We start from the raw sequence: 22,228 nt of genomic DNA, 5'->3' as shown, positions 1-22,228 counted from the left end.
CGGCCGAGTCATACCAAAGACTTGTAAAAATGATTCTAGCAGATGCCTCGCTAGGCGCTCAGAATTAAGAAGTGAGAGTTATGACTGGTCGGCCTGGTGTCCGGATAATGTGAATGAGTGGGACATGATACTACATGTAGGCGGCATGACGCCCCGGTTCTAGACATGACTATAAACTGCCACAATGCAGACATCGTAGCGATAAGACTGCAATATCTTCATGCTACAGGACGAATTGTCATAGACACCGTTTCGTGCTATTCTTTCATCGTTACGCTATAATTCAAGGTTATTCCTAAGAGTAAATAGGAAGAAAACATCACCATGTACTTTTTCATTTATATTTATAGCTTTTCTACTCTGACTGTCAATACCTTCAGTGGAAAGATTCTCACTATTTATTGTGTGCGCGTGCGCGTGCGTGTGCGCGCGTGTGTGTGTTGTTTAATGTTTTTATTCAGCAGTGTATGATAAAAAAAAATTCAATACCTTTATATGGGCTTTTCTGTATGACTATATGCATCCAGATGTTTCTATATAAACAGTAACTTTATGGCTAAATATATATAAGCTGCAAGTTTTTCTCCTTAAAGAAAGTAAAGTAGTCACCTAGTATGCTATCCCTCAAAGACTCTTGCATCGAGCACCACTCAATGGCATCTACACGTTTCTAATTAAACTTTCAAGCTGTAAGTATTCTGCCTGAGAATCTTAGCGATTATTCACAACAAAAACCCATGCTTATTTTGACACCAGACCAGCATGGTAGTTCTTGACATAGTGAGATAGACAAGACTTCTGAACTGACTGATGCAATATCAGCAGGAAGACTAACTGTACCATATAAAATCGATATGTTAAAAAATATAATTATGAAAACTTTTATCAAAAAATAAAGCAGCTTTTTGATAGATTTGTTTAATAAAAATAGTTTCTAATAAAGAAGCAACGCCGATGTTTGAACAAATAGGTAAACATCGTCCCAGTCAATGGATAGGGTGGAAAAGCACCGCAAAAATATGCCTGCATATTTTTAGAGAACGAGAAACATCATAAGATTAGAGCATGGTAGAAATTATTAGAATCTGAATTAAAAATTAGGTTTGAAACTTTGATATATCAATGGCAAAGGTCGAAACAGTTTCGAGATATATAAAATAACAAAGACAATTAAATTAGTCACATCAATTTGGATGTTCACTCTTATACCGGGTTTTCTCAGAGTAATTACCCTTAGATACTGACACGACGTTATCGTAAAGGTATATGACGATATGTTTGGAACAATTTGGATATTTCTGTTAATTTTCACGACTACAAAAACAAACTTGATATGTTTCACATCTATATAGATAAGTCTTCGCATGTGCGCACATAAGCAATGTAAAGACATATGCAGCACAGATACTTTCCTAGCAAGAACAAATGATACATACTTAGTATTCCAGTCTTCCAGAATCTGTGCTAAAAGATAAACCAAAGAAGCTTCAAGTCATTATATTGCTTACATTAAGATCCTCTCACTTCAATCTAATGTTATTTCTAAGAAGTTTAATCACCATCGTGGAATAAGACACACATTGTGCATGAGGGAATGAGTTTAGAACAAACCTTTGGCTGAAACGAATTTGCTAGGTTGTAAATAAAAATTCATTCATAGACACAACGTACAAGTTACGAAATAATTTTGATATGTATCAATTAATTCGAAAATAAAATAGAAAAACACACAACAGTTTGCAATAATAGATTGATATAAACAAAATTCACAAGCTAAAAGAAATAAAAAATGCACTGATTGTCATCTTGGAAAAAAAAATACAATCATATAAATACAACATATTCCATAGGACGGACACCGTTGTGATCACAGTTTCTTTCCCGTCATGCACCAGATGTGCAAATCCGCTTCTCTTTCAATCTACAAAATAAGAAAGCAAACAAAGGGTCAAATATAATGACTTAAAGTCGCGGTATCAAACAACCTTGTTATTCACGACCTTTCAAGGATTATAATTGGATAATCCCATTTCACTGTGAACCACATGCAAGAAATACTGAACAAATACAAATAAAGTTTAAAGGCCTTTTTTAAGGAGAGAAGTAGTAAATTTCCTAACATAATAATTTATTTGTATTTTGAGACATGAACATCTATAACATCTATATAAATCTAAGTCAAAAGTAGATGATTGATATTCAGTCATTTCCTTCCTTTGAACATATGTCTACAGTATTTGTCATTGCCACATAAAGTTCCACTGTTTATTCCGTGGCTATGTGGCTATAGGGCTATATGGCTATGTGACTATATGGGCTATATGGCTATGTGGCTATAGGGCTATATGGCTATGTGACTATATGGGCTATATGGCTGTGTGGCTATAGGGTTAGACTCTGCGTCAGCTTTCCATTTTACCGGATGTTGCTGGTGACTGATTGACATGTGTTAAGGTACCGGAAATGATATTGCCATCTGGACCTCAGCACTAAATTTTACTCCGTAAATATCATAAACTAAACTGATAATTTAAACTTATCTTCAAAGGAAACAATAACATATTATATTTGTACGGCTTAGAAGGTCTATATGCTATTTTTAATACATGTATAGCTAAATTGAAATACGAACTTTTTACACTGGGTTCACCTTGTCGTCTGATTTATATATGATGTATGCAAACGCAATCAGGAGAATCTGGAAACAGAAAGAAAAAAAATGCTTCAATATTAGGGTTTCCAGCATCGTAAGCAGCGCCAAAGTTATATTTCCTTGTTTTCATGATTCACTTCATGAACTTTGTAAAAGTTTGTTTCATTTCACTAAGGTACTTTTCTATAAAGAAAGAAACATTATTAGATGAAAACTAATAATTTTCATACTAAAATCGAGAATACAATATCAATCTTCACGACAAAGATTGTGTTCAATTAATGAGTATAACTGTCTAACTAATAACCGTAATACTTATTTGTACACTAACATAATCTGACACTTCCTATATCCAGTAAGTTTTAAGGACATATGCCCGTTATATAACATTCACATACTGTTATAGTACTAAGGGATGATATCAGACAGCAGAAACGTACCTGGAATACACCACAGGCAACAAGAATCCCAACGGCCATGGCTGTATTCCCGAGGCTAATATCCCAAATTTTGTCGAAACAGCCCTAGAAAAGACAGACAATTTTCCGTTCTCATATGAATGAATGAAGGAATATGAGCTAATATATCAGACATAAAATGTAGTATCGTTCTCTACTAAGGTCTATGCTACAGGAAGAAAAGGAATTAACCAATCCATTGTGTGATTTTAACCATATTACGATAATGTCCATGTTTGCGATTTTAGGGTGTGCTCACGAGTTAACTGAATTAAGCTTAATAATTCAACATGAGGAATAATCTCAGGGTTGTGCATCAGTGCAGTGAGACACTAAAAATATGTTCGTACGTAATAAAATGCCATGCCACACTTTCATACTTTATCAAAAAGGTTAGTTTGGTTCCGTAATATATGCTACACATTCAATTCTCAGAAATCTTTCTTCGTAATGAATGATACACATGGCATCTGACAGTTGTTGCAAACAGATACAAGTATGAAACTTAACAAGTTCCGATGTTTTTTTCAAAACAGATCACCAGGTATCGTGTGAATGTAAATTACATGCAAAAAAATACCGAATCAATATTCGACAACGAACTTCATTCAATAAGAATGGGCAATTATACGTTTTGCAACCAAAAAAAGCGAAAACCGCGTTAAGGCATTTTTGCAAAGAATTTTGCTTACTTCAAATTGCAATCAAGACAAATATTAGACTGACTTTAGCAAGTCTTCAGAATAAAATACGTAATGTGGTCATTTGTTTGGAACTATTGCCAGATAATACTACTGCTGGTCCTCTTCATCATTCCTAGGACATAAGGCTGCAACTATCTTCCGCCATTTAGGTCGGTGTTGAGGAATGGTTTCTGCATCGCCCCAGTCAAGGTCCCAGCTCTATCATCACTCTCATTCGTCAGGTTATCTTTAGCCTTATACAGTTACGTTTAGCATATTGCCAGACAGCAGAGGAGCTTAGTTAGCGATCTTGGTGCAGAGTGCTACAATTATGTGTGAGTCAGTGCAGTATGTTTCTATGAGCATAGACATAAAACTTGTCTTGCTTGGAGATTCATCATTTAAAACTTACTATGTATGCATTGCTCAGAGCCTCGTTAATTTGGGGTGTGGCGGCACAATCTTTGAATTCTTGAGGTGCTGTAGGTAAACTCTTGCAGCACGCTACTGGTGTAGTCAAATTGACATGATCTGATCCGAACTTTATTATCTGCCAGTCTTTTCCAACGCTGAAGTCATTGTAATTATCAACTCCACAGCAACTGAACTAGACAGAAAAATGCCACCAAAAACATCATAAAGAAACGTTTTATTTGCAAAGAATGCAAATCCATCAAAGCAAAAATAAAATTAAAAAAATACTGGATGTATGTGTTTTTCGTTAGTGAATTTTTTTAAACTTCCGCTCATATGCTATATGCACGTCACCTGAGTAGAATTAATCATCCACTTTATAGTTGTATTCCTCTGAGTCTGTGCATGAAGCATGTTTATGTACATGGTCTGATACGAATGATTAATTTTTCTAAATCTCATAAACGAGCTGAATGATTTCTACAGTTTGAAAGTCTTGACGAGCGAGCAATTCAAGTTTTGTTTCAATGATTTTCATGGCATTCATTGCAGATAACAATTCTGATGTCCTCTTTACCACATGATTAAGTTAATGTTTTAACAATATCCCATTAAAAGGAAGTTCAGCAGAATAACTTAAATTATGTTCGGACGTTTCGAACGATCTGCTTATATTTTGTGTGACGTCATGAAGTGATAATACACGTGCTTAATATTGAAAATATTAAATATTTTATGAAAATAGGATAAATGACGTATTAATCAACTTTCTCCTGATAATTTAAAACAAAAATATATATATATATATGTGTGTGTGTGTGTGTGTGTGTGTGTGTGTTATTTTTCTGCGTAAATCGGCCCGTTATAGAAAGCTATTATTTACATTCGGCCAGACCTATGTTTGCTTATAATTACAAATGCCACCTAAAAATATAATTGTTGTCGTCATGAATGTATAATCAAAGTATTTAAGTGTCACTGAAAATGTCAAACATCGCACGTAAGTTTGTCCAATTCAAACGTGTTATGCAGCTTTTATATTTCTGAGACAGTGCCTTACTGACTTTCTAGCATATCACATGATGAGCTCTGCTATTGGTTAATTGATATCCCTTATTTTGTGCATTTAAGAAAACCAGTATCATTCGTTTACTTGAAGCATGACAATATTCCACCCCAGGGACACGATGTCGGTTCCGGTAGCTCCCTTGTAGTCCTTTAGTCCTTCTTTCAGTGGCTGTTTGATCTGTGAAAATAATAAAAAAGATTCTACGAGATATTATAGAATATATAGAAAACGGAATGTACAAACAATTGAATTCACTTTGAATATAACTTGGATTGATTTATTACTGGTATATTAAGTTTTGTTATCATATGTTGATTTAATGCCATTATTAATGGTTACCTGACAGTCAACTTGATCTTTTTCAAGATAAAAATATTACTCAAGCTACACCCCACCCCACCCCCACCTTTTCGTTGTATAAACATTTCATGGGATAAATAAATCAATAAATAAGATATTAGATAATACCCTTCTCTTGTCATTACAAATACATAGTAATATTGGCAAATGCAATGTATCCTACATAATTTTCCGGTATCAACGTTCACTGAATCATGACATTTGTTTAAGCCTGGACCCAATAGCCGTGGGTTTCAGAACACGCACGCGTGGGACAAAGCTTTATATAAGAAAATTTTTTAACATTTTCAGATGCAATTTAAGGTTTTCATAGTGACAGTGAAAATTTGATACGTTGACTTTGCTTAGTCCTTTTTCCGATCAGCTGATGTTAAACGGATGAACTCATCGTGAGAGACCCAATTTATAAAGTCAATTGAAAAATAAGCACTGAAGCTAATCTTTAAGTGTAATATCTCTCATTTCTGAGGAACAAATTAACTACCAGAGTTTTCGTAGGTAATTAAGTTAAATATCAAATATTCTGAACCGTATTTCTATTTATGCGCAACCGAGAAAACACACAGTTACTACGGAGCAGACGGGTTGAAAATCGTCTGGCATGCATTATTTCTATCGCTCTGAATGAATACTTTGTGTTAGAGCAAGAGAGCGTATCATATGCGGCGTGAAATCAGGGACTGATACATGGATACGGCTACGTTGATGCCCATCGTCAAATAATGCGGCACGCGCATTTTTGTGTAAATATATCAGGCTCTTACACGTTTCTTTTTTATATGTAAACGTCCGTAAATTACAAGAGGGTCACTGAATCCCGAGTCCAAATCGTAGGGGTTTCAGTAAACCCGAGGCATTCGGCAAACGCTACTTCCAGGAGATATAACATAAAACTTAACTTAAATTTTCAAATGCATTTTAAAGTTCTCATAATTTATTTTTCTTATGTTTGTTATAAGGCAACTTATGTTACAATACTTTAATGCAGAAAAAATGGGAGCATAGTGCTAGTGCTTATATATATATATATATATATATATATATATATATATATATATATATATATATATATATATATATATATATATATATATATATATATATATATATAAGCAAATAATGAATAAGCACCGATTACTATGATGTGGAGTTTAAAGTATCATCACTGTGACACACGCTTTATTGTAACGTAATACAAAATTAATCTTTGCTTAAAACCAGGCTGTCATCTAGACATTAGCTGCAGTATTTACCATAACATATGCAAATGAAATGATGTATGAGAATTTGACAAATGTGAGAAAAAATACAAGTCTCAAAGAAAATATCAGAGAAAACTGCAACAACTACGACAATAACAAACAAATACGGAAAAGAAATTATCTCCGATTCTGTGAATTGAAAATAGAAATGAAGTAGTCACTCATCATAATCCAACTTACTATGTCCTTCTTGCCGTACAGAAGACCAATTACAATGATTTCAGCCACTAGCAAGACAATGATTATTATAGCATACTGAAAAAGAAAATATAAATGAATAGAATCCATCATATGAGTTAGTGAGGGGACAGGGAAACCCTATATAAGGGTCAGAATTAGCAGCATTAACGATGCTTGCCAATTTCCTGCTGACAAATTCTGATCTCATGGATTATGTTTCCCAGTGACCTCATAAAACATATAATGTACCAAGTATTCTGTCATTTCCTTATACACTAGTGTGGTAAAGAATTTAATAATCTGCAGTATGCTCGGCCTGAAGAGGACATTCTTCTGGTTGAATGGCAAGGCAATGCTAATTTCATGTCATCTGATGGACTCATGTACAGTAACTGTATCTACGTATGTCTTTTGCAGACTGGCCAACTATTTGACAAATGTATAGATATGAGAGAAATTAATATCTATACATTTTGGGATAGATATTGCCATGCATACATCCTTTCACCCGGCTTTATCTAACCTGAAAACTTTACACAAGTAATGCATAAATATTCTCAATTCGCTTCGATTTACTGTTTATATATATATATATATATATATATATATATATATATATATATATATATATATATATATATATATATATATATATATATACCTTTGGTCCATGACTGTAGATTGCAATGAGCTATAAACAGGTGTTTACTAGTTTTAAAGTAGACCTAAAGAATGAACCTGTTTACATTCTTGAGATATTTTCCCACTGAATGATTAAGTCAGGTGGGTTATGTTGTTGCAACATACGTAGGAGGTATTGTCACTATATATATATATATATATATATATATATATATATATATATATATATATATATATATATATATATATATATATATAGAGAGAGAGAGAGAGAGAGAGAGAGAGAGAGAGAGAGAGAGAGAGAGAGAGAATCGATTAATTCCTGGCTTCTTTTTCCTAGTATTGATCTTGTTTTGATATCAGTCTGCAAATGTATTTAACGTTGTGATTGGATTTAATTTGAAATGAATGATTTATTAAAGTCATTTTTTGTTGTTAATCGTAAGTGTTGTGACAAAATATGACATCATTGTAGAAAACACGTGAGTACATTTTAACACCTTACAAATAAAGGTTTACCACCAGTACTGATTACTGGTGTAAATAACTCCAATCCACATTTGAACTAATTCCATAAAGATTATGTGTAGCTATGATAGCCCTCATGTGACGATTTTTCTTTTACTTGTGAATTATCTTTAAGTACCTCAGAGAAGAAACTTGTACAAAAATCAATGGCGATAATCTGCCTTACGCATATAATAATATATAATAATAATACATATTTATTTATTCTATTTATGCATCATCTAATTCAAATTCACAACAAGTGACTGCAAATGGTTAAAAAAAATACGCGATGGAAATTCGAGTTAGCTCCCAATATTCCGTAAACAAACTAATTATTCTGTTAGGATATCAACATTAACATATCACTTAAATACTGCCTTTTGTATCATTCATTTTTAAGTGTTGAGATGTAGATGAACAAAATATTCCTTTCCTCTCTTGAAATTGTGACTACATCTGACAGTAATTTCTAAATCAAAATAACATTGGGAAGAAATCAATAAAGGATAAGGTGTGAACAAGTACAAATAATGGGCTAATTACCAGGAATAACATGCATTTGATCTTGTAGCAGCCGCCACAGCATCCGAAAAGTGTGAATGCCGAAAGGAAGATTCCTCCCACAATCAGTCCCACGCAGAGACTAGACAAAATGTTTCCGAGCTCATCAGAATTGAACTTGAAGTCGCTGGAAATTTCTTTTCCAGTTTTTTCCAAAAGTGTGAGTGCATGGTCGAGGAGAGGTTTGTATATTTGCGATCCAAATTTTAAAATTAATCCCAGAACAAGAAGGGCCAAGCCTACCAGCTGAAACATAAAAGTAATTTCCATCATGTGATTCAACTAAACTCACAGACATTGACATAGAATGCAACCCGTAGGGCATCATCACAAAATCAAATGAATGGAAAACAATATGTGTTCAATATTAAAAAGGATAATGAATAGGTGTAGGAATGTTGTTTTTTTTTAAAAGTGATCCTCTTCATCTGAATAAAAGGGGTTCTCTTTACATATAAAAAACGAAATAGTGTGTCGGCCATCAGTTCATGTATTTATAAGACGTTACTGTAATCTGATGTTAATGCATAACAACATCGAGTTGTTTGTATTTTGCGCTGATAGCACGTAGTTGCCGTAGAAATATAAACATCTTTTTCTGTCTACATTTTAGTTTTCCAATATTTGAAGCTGTTATCTTATTTTATCTCTAATAAACAAAGACTGAGTCCTGTAAACCATAACAACTTCTACATTTAGCTCCGTTAGTATTACGACTTACAAGACACACTTCTAATTGCAAGTAAATTTGTCACTCTTCACAGTGTTACCAAAGGTGGGTTTTTGGGGGCTGGTCAGATAGAAAAATAATACTGGCGCATCTTAAAGTAAATGATTCTAAATCGAAGAGAATGGCTTATATTTTTGATGACAGTAAAAATCGCGTATGAATCGAGGGCAAATTTCAATTAATTCATATGTTTCGTGACTTACCAGAAACACCAGGTTAATGATGACCAACAAAGCGCGACCTATACCTGATACTAGCCCCATGACTGAAGTTGCACGTTATATCTGAAAAAAACAACAACAATAAAACGAAATTCTAGAACGTATAGGGTGAATCCGATCAGTGGAAAGCTCAATGCGTGCTATAAGTTGCATTCATAGGACTTGCGATCAAGTCCACAGAGAAACAGTTGCTTATTGGGCCAACTTCAGCCAAAAGCATTACTGGAATTATGTACTATAAATAAATCTTCATAACTGATTTCATTACCACGCAATGTCATATATTTTAACTGCTGTTCTACAAAACTTTATACTGGATATTTATGTACCTTGATGTCCAAAACTGATATGTGTTACTGTAAACATGGGTATAATGCAAGGATATTAAAAGACGATTGATTTGTTTCTGTACTGTTAAATATTATTAATCATCTTACAAAAGACGGCATTTCAACCTTTGCCTCGCAAATCGAGTCGTTTTAGAACCAATACTTCAAATACCGTGTAAATCAGCATGTTCGACATACTTGAGGAATATGTGCAAATTACACAAACTTAATGACATCAAACCCATCATAGGCTAGAGACATCCCTCGTGCAGTGCAAATCAGAGAGATGAGGTTTTATTGTGTAAATCACATATCAGATACTCATACCTGACTCATACACACATCTTAAATACTGAGCCTCGATTAGAACCTCGACTCCGCCAGTGTCCAATGACAGTGGAGCACATTGTTGTCTAGCTATGATATCGTAGCATCGAAATGGTCGAGGCTACGAAGTGATCCTATAGTTTGCAATGGAACAGGTCAAACGATTGTCAAAGGCAAAAAGATTTAAATAAAACTCTATTACCTAAGCAGAGTTTTGTTTTTCATGAAGTTTGGCTCATGATAAAGTTAGTAAGCCTAAATAAGGAAAAATATATCGGTATATTTATGCTAACCATACTTTGTTCACCATGACAGATAACACGAGATTCTCGTGATAATTCGTATTTCAAATATTGGCTGCTAATCCATATTTGGATATTCTATAATACGTTATTCAGTACATGCCATATTTACCACGATATGTTTGCGATTCTAAATACTGCAAAACAAAAAAAAAGAAGCTGAAAAAGAACGTAGCTATTAGATGAACTAACATGGCGGACAATCCAACAGAAAATGTCTTTACGAAGGATATAAACGCTAGTTTAATCTTATTTTTACAGTGAAATTTGGCAATTCTGGTATTAAATAAGGGGACTATTTCATTTCTTTAAGGATACGAATAGAACGTCGACAAAACGTTTTGACAATATGCTGAAGAAGCGCCAGGTGTAAATCATTCCCAGCAGCACCATTGAAACCTATAGCCTTGTGTTACAACCCAGTTCACTACGCAAGGTTACTAATATTAGCACGAATTATTGTCGAGAGTGTCGATTTACACCTTGTGAGACAGAAGTATATTGATGTGAACTGCTTGAAGAAACTGTATGATTATGTACCAGCCAAGAAAATCTTTGAGTTTTTAACCACGTGCGTTTTGTACAATAACTTTCAATTATGTTTTAGGGATTTTACATGTTTTACCTGTATCTGTTATTTTATATTTTAACATCTTTACATGCTATATTTATCTTACTCTTAATGTTTGCTTTCATTCCGAAGGCTTGATCTTCCTAACTTACCGTGCAATTTATGTTTATATTTTTCCAGCTTTACCTCTAGTTGGCACTACATAGCCGAAGTACCGTAAAACATAAATACATACATACCGTTACTACTCTGGGTCACAAACTTTGTAATAGAAAGAAGCAAAACCATTAAATTTGGTAACATAAAAAATAACATAGTTTTCAAAGTTACGCAGTGAAAATTTAAGAGCCGCGAACAGCATTACGAATTTAATCCCAAATAATCATAAATATCATATGACGGGTCCAAGCATGTAGAATGTTCAGAATGAATTCCAATAGTCTTGAATGCCATTATGTGCCATGATAATACAATCCAGAATGTATTTAAATAAGGTATTAATCATCAAAAGTAGTGTTTTTAGTTCAAAAAGTCAATCAGCACTTTGTAATTCCAATAAATAATTTTAAAAATAATTCCTCTAAAATTATATCTGAACACAACTGCAAACCCTGATCATATATTCCCAAAGACTGATATGAAACAGGATAGAATAGTTTGTTACCAGACCTCTATATATGTAAATACCCACATGATATGCAACACAATAAATTGTACCGTAAAAACCAAATTTCCGATGGAAATTTCAACACTTGAACTCAACATCTTGATTTTGCTACTTAAAAATCACGACAAAGGTGATGTAGGCAGAACCCCATTCATGACCTTCAATCACAATCATGACAAAAGTCAGCTGGGCGAAAATCAGGTGCACAATATATATTAAATATACATAACAATGCATACCTTGAATACAAAGTAGATAAAACCTATTTATTTTAAAACGTCTAGTTGCCCCGCGTGGTAAAAGGAAGTCGCAGTATGAGTAGATATCGCACTGAACGATTAAATAATATTTTTATGTATCTTTATGTCTTTTAAAATCTTAACTTGTTATCAGAGTAAACAAACAGAATAGCGCAAAGATTTTAACAGGACCATGTTGTATCCACATAACTATTGTAACGATTGATATTCAGTCTGATAGTGGATGTATGAGCAGATGTTATAATCGCTATAAAGATATAACTCACTCCTAACCCGTCTATCGACTATCTTTTCATATCATTAATTGGTTCGTATAACGAAGCTTGGATGTATGGAATCTATTGTACTGTTTATTCTGTATGCAGTTAGATTTAGTTAATGTGTTTCTTTTCTAAAATGCCAATCGACCTTTACAGTTGCAATTTATCAGTTTCTGATAAATTTACATAGTTTGAAATCTATAGATAATAAATCTTTTGGTCAGTAAAACAGACGATATTATTTGAAGCACACTGCTGCTTCCATCGTGATTACGCAAACAAATCAAGTAAGAAATTAACTTCTCAGCAATAAAGCTGTCATTCTACATACTTCGCGACATATTATCAGTGCAGTTTACCAGTACCTACAATCTCCAAGTAGTTCGTTGGTCAAATGTAGAGCAGAATCTAACGTCATTCGCAGATTTGTAGTTTCACTCGAAGGCACTAAATATCGACACGAGTGCTATATATATTTGCAGGACTGAAATTTCAGAAGAACAATCGGAAATTGAAAAGTTGACTCCTTCGAACAAAACTGAAAATAGTTTAGAACTCAGAATATGAATAGAGACAATCTGTCTCAACATTTTACTTCACGGTTTATAAAGGCAAGATCGAAAACAGGTTTTTTTCCGATATTGAGGCCAATCGCCTATAAACAGAAACATCGTTGAGGATGTAAGCTAGTTCAACAGCAAACAGAGCTATGATAAAAGTAGATACTTTCTTAAGAGATTAAGATGTTCATCATGGAGATATTACTTACGTATCCAAGGATTTTCCAGTGTAAACTTAAGAAGACCGTTAACCTTTGAATTTACATGTTTTTAAACATTTCAGAATCATGTAGATCGTTTATACAGTTATGATAAATTTATAATCTGGAGTTAAATCTATTTACTGCATATTCTTTTTATTTTTGAACTCTTGCAAAGTTATCGAACTTTGTACAGCTGTATCCAAAATTAAACGAATTATTTCCCAGATCTGCCCTCGGTAATTCAGGTTTAACGCTGGTAATGTGTTGAAATTATAACAATGAAAGTATATTGGAAAATCAGAAAACCTAACAGAAACTAAGTAACAGGAAAAATTGAAAACCAATAGGTTTTGCAAAATTCAACAAATACTTTCCCGTAATGCAAAACAAACATTTAAAAAGAACTTACAGTATTGTGAAGTAAATCCCAAATATTCCTTAAAGTTATATCACAAGTTCAAACGTTTAGAATCTTCTGAATGAATTCCAGTGGTGGTCTGAATGAATTGCAATCTGGAATGTGCTGGTGTGTCAATAACTTTAAATGTGATAACGTGTCAACAGTCTTGATCTGTCACAATGATAGAATCCACAACGTCTTAAAATGGATTCATAATAATCCCAAAATATGGATTTTACCCTGAAGTCAATTAGCACGTTGTAATTCCAATAAAGAATTGAAATAAATAAATGTTTTCAAATATAAATTGAACACAAGTAAAAGATTGCTTCCACTACAGATGTATGAGATAGGATTAATTAATTCTGTTTATCACTATATTTATATTTATTAAAAAAACAAGACACAATAAGAGAACCAAAATGAGGGTCAAAAGTTAATTTCCAGGCAGTCTAAGTTGTAAACAAGGTAGAAAGGTAACGTAAACTTGTTTACCCAAATTAAAGTGCCACCCACAATTATGGAGCTATGTAATGAATTATAGAGCTATGTAATGTTGTTTACAAACTGACCCTTATAAAAAAAAATATTAACAAAAATTAAACACACAATATAGATATAAATAACTCTGTGTGTGTGAAACAAGTGAATATGTCTGTGTGCTAGTTAATATATGTACTAGTTAATATATGAAAATAACATTAGTATCCTCATCTTTAATTCCTTCAAACACTTTCGCATCATTGTAATGAATGTTCTTGAGTAAGTTACATTATACTTCATAGTAATTTAAAAGAAAATACTTTAAAAGTATAATGTATTTACCATGATCAATGACGATGATGCAAAAGCTTTTTAAGAAATAAAGCAGTGGTGTAGCAGCAACCCAAACAACCGCTACATTTTTCTAATAGATCTAAATATATTTTTCTCGTCATCGACTTTGAAGCCAGAACTGCTAATTTACCAGAATTTGGTAATAACTTTCTTAATACATATCAAGCTGAAAATTCATTCTCGATAACTATAGGATTAAGCATCCAGACAAATATAGTAAGGTCAGATACTCACAAGACAGAAATAGAAATAGTTATGGTACGCGTTTAGTGACTTAAAAAAAAAAAGATATCTATATTTGTGATGGAAGGGTAGGTGCAGACAATAAAGTTAGAAAATGCACATCCGGTGATAAGCGCCTAATTTATTCAATAGTAACGACTTGAAGAGGCTTTCAATTGCTAAAAAAAATTGAAGTGCTCGATTTAAACCCTTTTGTTTTCAGACAGTCACTGTGCTTTAGCATATCAAATTCGAAGTAATCAGACAGTCACTGTGCTTTAGCATATCACATTCGAAGTAATCAGACAGTCACTGTGCTTTAGCATATCAAATTCGAAGTAATCGGACAGTCACTGTGCTTTAGCATATCACATTCGAAGTAATCGGACAGTCACTGTGCTTTAGCATATCAAATTCGAAGTAATCAGACAGTCACTGTGCTTTAGCATATCAAATTCGAAGTAATCAGACAGTCGCTATGCTTTAGCGTATCAAATTCGAAATAATCAGTCAATGTGCTTTAGCATAACACATTCGAAGTAATCAGTCACTGTGCTTAGCATATCAAATTCGAAGTAATCAGTCAATGTGCTTAGCATATCAAATTCGAAGTAATCAGTCAATGTGCTTAGCATATCAAATTCGAAGTAATCAGTCAATGTGCTTAGCATATCAAATTCGAAGTAATCAGTCAATGTGCTTTAGCATAACACATTTGAAGTAATCAGTCATTGTGCTTAGCATATCAAATTCGAAATAATCAGACAATGTGCTTTGGCATATCAAATTCGAAATAATCAGTCACTGTGCTTTGGCATATCAAATTCGAAGTAATCAGTCACTGTGCTTAGCATATCAAATTCGAAATAATCAGCTACATGTACTTGATGATTCTATCGCAGAAAAGAGACTTTGAAGATTGTGAGATTCGAGAGGAAGAAATGAAATTCTGGCCAATGTGAATTTGCAGGAACATATCAATGAATATAATATAACACAAAACCATGTAAATAATCATCAAAGAAAAGGTAACCTTTAATGTGCTTAGCAGGAGAGACATTTTCTCAAAACGGTGAAGGTTCTGCGAATCCAGTCGAGAAAAGAACTGACTGTAAGCCATGGTTTGGCAAAGTGTATATGAAAGCCAGAAAAATTACTAGTTATATTGGTAAGTACACGAAATTAGAAAATATGCAGAAAGTAAAGCCAATATACTCACAGCTAGAAGACAGTATAAGAAAACTCTTCCAAATCATTACTCTCGTTATACATGAAAAATATTGCAAAGGGAAATACATACTTTTCAATTAAAAGATCCAAAGATATACTGGAATACGATAAATAATGTCCATAAGAAAAGACGTTATCTAAGTATCATACTGCAAGAATGTATTGAATACTTTAAGGAAATAAGTTATGTGGACACAGATAATGACCACCTAGTAATCCCAGATACAGTGCAAGCAGCGGACGTTGTCGATAACTCTTATCTGAATGACCCAATTACAGCTAAAGTAATACCACAAGTTGCCAACAATCTAAACAAAAAAGCATTTTGGTAAAGTTTTATATATACCTCTCTGTAACGGTTGCTAATGGTGGTGTGGTATTATGAGGTTGTACCTTCTTACAAGGTGTCCGCTTTATTTGGCTATCGTTATCTAGAGGGTGTTCTCCCTCGGTATTGTTGCCCGGATCGAATAAATATTAAAATAAAGTGTGAAATTAAGGATGGAATAAATAGAGATCTGAGCAGAGATATAGAACAGAATGACACGAGCCCCCGTACATGGATAAACAAAACAAAATTAATCAGTTTCATAAACAACTGTGTTAATACATTACATTAGGAAGATACACTTCATTTTGGAATAAATCTTTCACCGAATTTCAAACACAAATATATTTATATAAATAACCTATCTGTTTTAAATGATAGAATTAGTTCATCATATAATCGAGTGAACGATTGAAGTCATTGCCTTGTACAACTCCATAACCTGCTTATTCCAGTACACTCCAACTTTACTCTGATGGTTCCTCTAGGTCCTTTCGCTTTTCCCTTCTCCGACCTCCCTACTGTCTCGCCTCTTTCCGGCCCTCAAACTTTGTGTGGGTATGTGGATACGTAAGTACGTAGATACGTAGATACTTGGATGAGTAGGTACGCGGATACGTCAGTGGAAACTTCCATGGATACGTCAATGGAGCTATTTCCCCGTGTGCTTTCAATCTTTGTTCACTTTGTCCGTTGACTTTCCAGACATCCGGTCCCTTTGACCAATGTATTACGAGAGAATTTCTTCCAAATGTACTCTCAGAGTCTCTTGTATTTCACTCTTGCAGGTAAATTACAGACTGATTAGATTTCTTTCGATGTGGGCAATTTAACCCACAAGCATTTTTCGTGTGGGAACCACGCCCCTTATTTAACGTTACCAATCAGGATTAAATATATATACCGCCTTTTATAACTAGGCGCACAAATTACGGTCAGCATGACTTATAGAATTCCAAACAACAGATCTGGAAAATTTCAAATCTGAGAGTTCTGATATAAAATCGAAGTTAACCGTCCATTTTCTAGGCGTCTAACGGCTAAGTAAACGAAGGCTTAATTAAGAATCACTTCCCGTCCCGACACAGACATTATAAATCATTGCAGTATAGCGATTTGACAAGCACCTGTCCCCATAAATCTAATTAATTGTTAGATGGCCCCAAGTTAATGTGTTCTTCATAGATCGACATAAATTTACATCCTTACACTGTCTCAAATAATCCTGCCGGCATGCAATATACCCTTGATATGTTAAGCAAATATTGCAATAACTGAAAATTTACAATTAATACACAGAAAGCAAAAGTTATTGTATTTGGTTCCAAAAATCATACATACAACTTTAAGATAAAAAATATCTATATTGATGTATTGCTGTTGTAAATGAATATATATTTGAAAAGGGTATGTACAAAATAGACTCGTCTATTGATTGTTTTCTGACACTATTCAATCAGACCATTGTACCGATTTTAACATATGCTTGTGAAATTTGGGGATTTGTAAGATCTGATATAATTGAAACTTGAAACAAATCCGATCATTCTTTTCTTAGAAGGTCTTTCTTACAAGTTATTTAAAACAAGTTTTGATATGGGAAAGATCTAATTCTCATTAATACAAAATGTCTAAAAGTTTAATAAAGTTTATAATTGCAGACCATGAGCTTTCTCTTGAAACTGGTAGATGGGCTTTTGTTCACTATAACAAAGGATATTACACAGTCGGTAGCAAGATATAGAGACGAATATCATTATCTGTCGTGTTCTTATTTTCATGATGAAAGAAAAAATGTTTACCTAATTTCTGCATTTCAAGGACTATAAAAATAATCGTATAATGAATACAGGTAACATACGACTCTTGAAAAATATTTTCAGGTTCTTACATTTTCTTACATTTTTTTCCCAGTTTTGTATAATCCCTGTTTAGGAATATGTAATGATATCGCACGCTATATTCATGTTCTTATTCTTATGGACATCATGTGTTATAAACTTCATAACCTGAGTGTAATAAATATATTGTCTTGTCTTGCAGATCTTAGATGTTCAGTCACGATGAAGACAGAACGCAATTGTTAACATTTATATAGACAGACGTACGTGGTGAGAGGCCCGATTTTAAGCTACATTATGTTCTGTAAATTTTTTTAAAAAAATGATATTTTTAAACGTAATACAGATATATAAAAAAAGTTAAAAGGCTATTTAGCATCAAGGAAATGGGAGTAAAGCACCTTCCCGGAGACACACTGCGTCAACACATCCTGGATGAAAGACGAAGTAGTGCGACGGTAGTGCGTTCCCATTCGCATGCGTCAGCAGATCCCGGATGAAAGACTATTTAGTTGCGTGGCAATGGTGTTAAGTGTCTTGCCCAGATGCAACGTGTCAGCCGAACCTGTATTGTCTAGGCAGACTTAAACTTGCAATCTACTGATTATAATTCTGGTCTAATCAATGAGCCACGGGGATCAAATACCGATATCCATGGGAATCTCGCATGCAGTAAATAAATGTTAAGGGTTAAGGTGATTTAATGGAACCCCTCCCCTTTACACAAAGAGCCTCAAATAAAATCAGCTATAGTACTTAATTCATGTTCGAAAATTTATAGCTAAATTTATTTATATCACAAAGAGTAAAATAAAATGACAAAATCAAGTCAATAACAAATTATCCGTTATGAAATAAAGAAAACCATATAGGCCTATAGAGAGAGAAAATTTTGTTATAGATAAGATTATTAACGATTGCTCGTTGCTACCAATATCGTTGAAAAGTAATGAGCGATTGTCAATGTACGGATAATATTGAAATATTCACAACGAAGAATACTGTGCATTTGTAAATTTATTAGTCTTGAATCGCGACCTTTCAGCAAATTACATAACGCACCCATATAATAAGAATTTCCACACTCATATCTGCTGCCAGCGTGTGCTTTATGAGCAAACTGCTCCTCTATCCATCGGCGCACTATCCCCAGCACCCCCTGAACCTCTTTCGCATCACAGCGAGTGAAAGAGATCCAGACATCGATCAGTTTGGGCACAAATCAGTTAAAAGAGACGTCTATCAATATTTTGTTTTTACAAACAAACAGTCCATACATAAATCGAATTTGTTAAAATGTAGGGTTTCTGTTGATGGTTAACACTGATATCTTTGAGGTGAAATTAATGGGCCTTAAATGGTACTTGATTGTCTTGTGTGAATGACAGGATTTACATGCCAGGAAAAACCACCAAATGACATCAAATTGCAGGAAAATCGTTGGCGGCCAGGGCTCAGCCCTGAGTCCCGCTTGGGAAGCTCACAACACCTCACAAAACCCCTTAGCTGTCGGTAGTCCCCTCTCAACAACCATGCCCCGGTTTCAGCCCTTCGGGCCTCATATTCTGGCCATTTATGCCATCACCCACGCAGTGTGAGCCAATTATGCCACTTACCCATGGCGCCATTTACTCTTAATAATCCACATTCATACCTGCTCTTACTATACACCAATTGCACTACGGTAATTACTAATAGGTGACAATGTTTCATAAACTGCCACTCAAAGAAGCAATTTATATTTTGTTAGCTTCGAAAATTTCACAAAAATGTAATGATTCCAAAAAATTGTTCAGGCTTTTTTATGTCAACATATAAAAATTTCATGTATACAAATCATAAGTAATACCAATTTTACAGTGGCTTGGCTACGGGGTAAATTCAAAAATAAATATGACTGTTTTGCGCTTGGTCAGTTTCGTCAATAGTTGGTGAAGTTTCTAAAACTGATAAATTAAATTGTCCTAGCGACAGTTAAAAAATATATAATATTGGTGGTTTGAAATTTAATTTAATTACAGAAGAGGACTTTATTTAATTGATTTGACGTATGCAAAAAGCAAATAGTTAATGTAATATATAATTCATATACAATGACCTGTTGCATAAATGAATGAATCAATAAAAAAAATAATCGCGTTTAAAGCATGTATGCACATAATTCCTCGCAGAAAGGGAGACAGACAGACAGACAGACAGAGAGAGATGAGACAGCTAAAGAAATAACTCGGCAGAGAAGATAATCTAAGTTTGAATGCATCAAACAAATATTTCCCTAGTCATTTTTTGATCTGCACTTTTTAGTAATTGAAGTAGTTTGTACATGCTTGGTGTCTGCCTAAAATAAGAACCAATAAATGACTAAGTGAGAGATATGTAGGACAGTTTAATACAAAATGATACTCATATTCGATCTCATTATTTACACATTGTTCACATATCCATTCATATTGTTCTTTTCCTACATGTCTAGCAGTCTCGATACGTAATGGGTGTGATGAAACCCTTAATTTACTTAAAGCGTGTCTGTGGCTGGTATTAGCAATTATTTTAAGAAAAGAAGTGCTTTCGAACTAATCTGTTATATACGTTTATATGTATGATGGTTCAGAAGCAACTAGTCAGAAAAAATAAGATTTTTATTCTTTGGTTAAATATCGAGAAAAAGGAAGATATATTGACCGAATTAGCGTAATACCAGACTAATCCAAATCCTGAGGTCACTAGATTAGTTCTCACGTCAACAAAACAATTATCATAATTCTTTAATAACAATTAGTAGTTTTTGGTCGTGCTCATTTAAAGTTATTCATCCAAAATACACTGTGTAATGACCACTGAGCGGACACAAACCATGAACTGATTTATTTATATTCATTGTCAATAGTTATTGTAACGTAAAATTTATCTGTTTGTTTTTCAATCTCCCAAGTAAATACATTAAAATAACTAAATGGCTCTTCACTCAGAGCGTTGTTTACAAACAAGACAAATAGTTAAATAAAATCAATACTCTGTAATTATATCGTATGTTTTAATTAAATCAGAATGCTTGTTTATTATCATAATTGAATTTTCATATCAAGACTTTAGATGCCCTTTCATTTCCTGTAGAAAATGGTTGATGTAAGCAGTTAGCTATGTATACTTTACCTTCTCACGTTATTTCTCTCTTTTTCACAGTATTATACGAAAATATTCCCTTTCAGTGGTATATTCTGCTCGTATAGTTTAAGGTAGTAAATGTCGAATTTCGGGTAGCTTTCCAGGAAGTCCAAATTGTTATTTCGCTGTTTGGTATCTCTAGTAAATTGACATGTCCTGTTGCCAGGTAAGCAGTTTATTTTATCTTGCATGCAAACGAACAATCCTAATATAAAACCTCTGTTGCTCAGACTTGAAAGTCCTCAAAGCCTAAGGTTGGATACAGAACAGTGGCAACCAACCCTTGACAAGACTGATTATGTAGAGAAATATTGATTTCTTTATCACATGCACGTGGTCTTTGGCTGCAACACCTGTCAAGTACAAGTCTGATTTGTGGAATGTATACAATTAAAAAAAATAATAAAAAATAATCTACATCTGATACCCAATTCAATACAAACTGTGATAATAAAATTCTATTGAGAGGTAGGTGGGTTAAAAACTACTACTACTACTAATAATAATAATATTTCTAAGGGTTATTTCGTCCGACATCTTTACCTATTTCGTCACTGAAATGTCACCACCCACCCATCCCCACAAAATAAGTCTGTTTAGATGATTCTGATCAAGCTATATGAATTACTTTTCGTTTTAGTATTAAAAGTGTTTTTCTTAATAGTACTACAATCGCATCACATATTTTTAGATTAATATGTCCTTTAAAATTATTATTATTATTATTATTATTATCATTATTATTATTATTATTATTATTATTATTATTATTATTATCATTATTATTATTATTATTATTATCATTATTATTATTATTATTATTATTATTATTATCATTATTATTATTATTATTATTATTATTATTATTATTATTATTGACATGTTAGTGGTAGAGATGAATCGGGCTTCTGTATCACCTAGCTCTGGTGGGTATCGATTTCCTGTTACGGAAATGTGAAGAATTATGTACTGGCTCTTATAAC

General features: G+C 33.5%; 1 protein-coding gene across 1 annotated transcript; it reads right to left on the bottom strand.

Moving 5' to 3' along the window:
* Positions 1-902: 902 nt before the first annotated feature.
* On the bottom strand, positions 903-21,472 carry LOC149793407 (tetraspanin-18-like). The gene is made up of 9 exons (XM_089967391.1): positions 21,234-21,472; positions 9,726-9,806; positions 8,775-9,038; positions 7,080-7,154; positions 5,362-5,454; positions 4,207-4,401; positions 3,094-3,177; positions 2,633-2,698; positions 903-1,921 (listed from the first exon to the last, which is right to left on the bottom strand). Exons 2-8 carry the CDS (start codon positions 9,783-9,785, stop codon positions 2,636-2,638), a joined length of 834 nt encoding a protein of 277 aa, XP_089823517.1. The 5' UTR covers positions 9,786-9,806; positions 21,234-21,472; the 3' UTR covers positions 903-1,921; positions 2,633-2,635.
* Between the last annotated feature and the right edge of the window lie 756 nt (positions 21,473-22,228).

This window comes from Sinohyriopsis cumingii, chromosome 8 (assembly GCF_028554795.1).
Source record: "Sinohyriopsis cumingii isolate HCF-2022 chromosome 8, ASM2855479v2, whole genome shotgun sequence".
Taxonomy (NCBI): domain Eukaryota; kingdom Metazoa; phylum Mollusca; class Bivalvia; order Unionida; family Unionidae; genus Sinohyriopsis; species Sinohyriopsis cumingii.
This window is presented reverse-complemented; position numbering and strand designations above follow the sequence as displayed.

What these genes read in the sequence shown, in the direction of transcription:
- LOC149793407 (XM_089967391.1), bottom strand. Translation starts at nt 9,785, where the DNA reads ATGGGGCTAGTATCAGGTATAGGTCGCGCTTTGTTGGTCATCATTAAC. An exon ending in CTCTGAGCAATGCATACATA is followed by an intron (nt 3,178 to 4,206) that starts GTAAGTTTTAAA and finishes TGTCTTTTCTAG; the next exon opens with GGCTGTTTCGACAAAATTTG. An exon ending in TTGCCTGTGGTGTATTCCAG is followed by an intron (nt 2,699 to 3,093) that starts GTACGTTTCTGC and finishes TTCTGTTTCCAG; the next exon opens with ATTCTCCTGATTGCGTTTGC.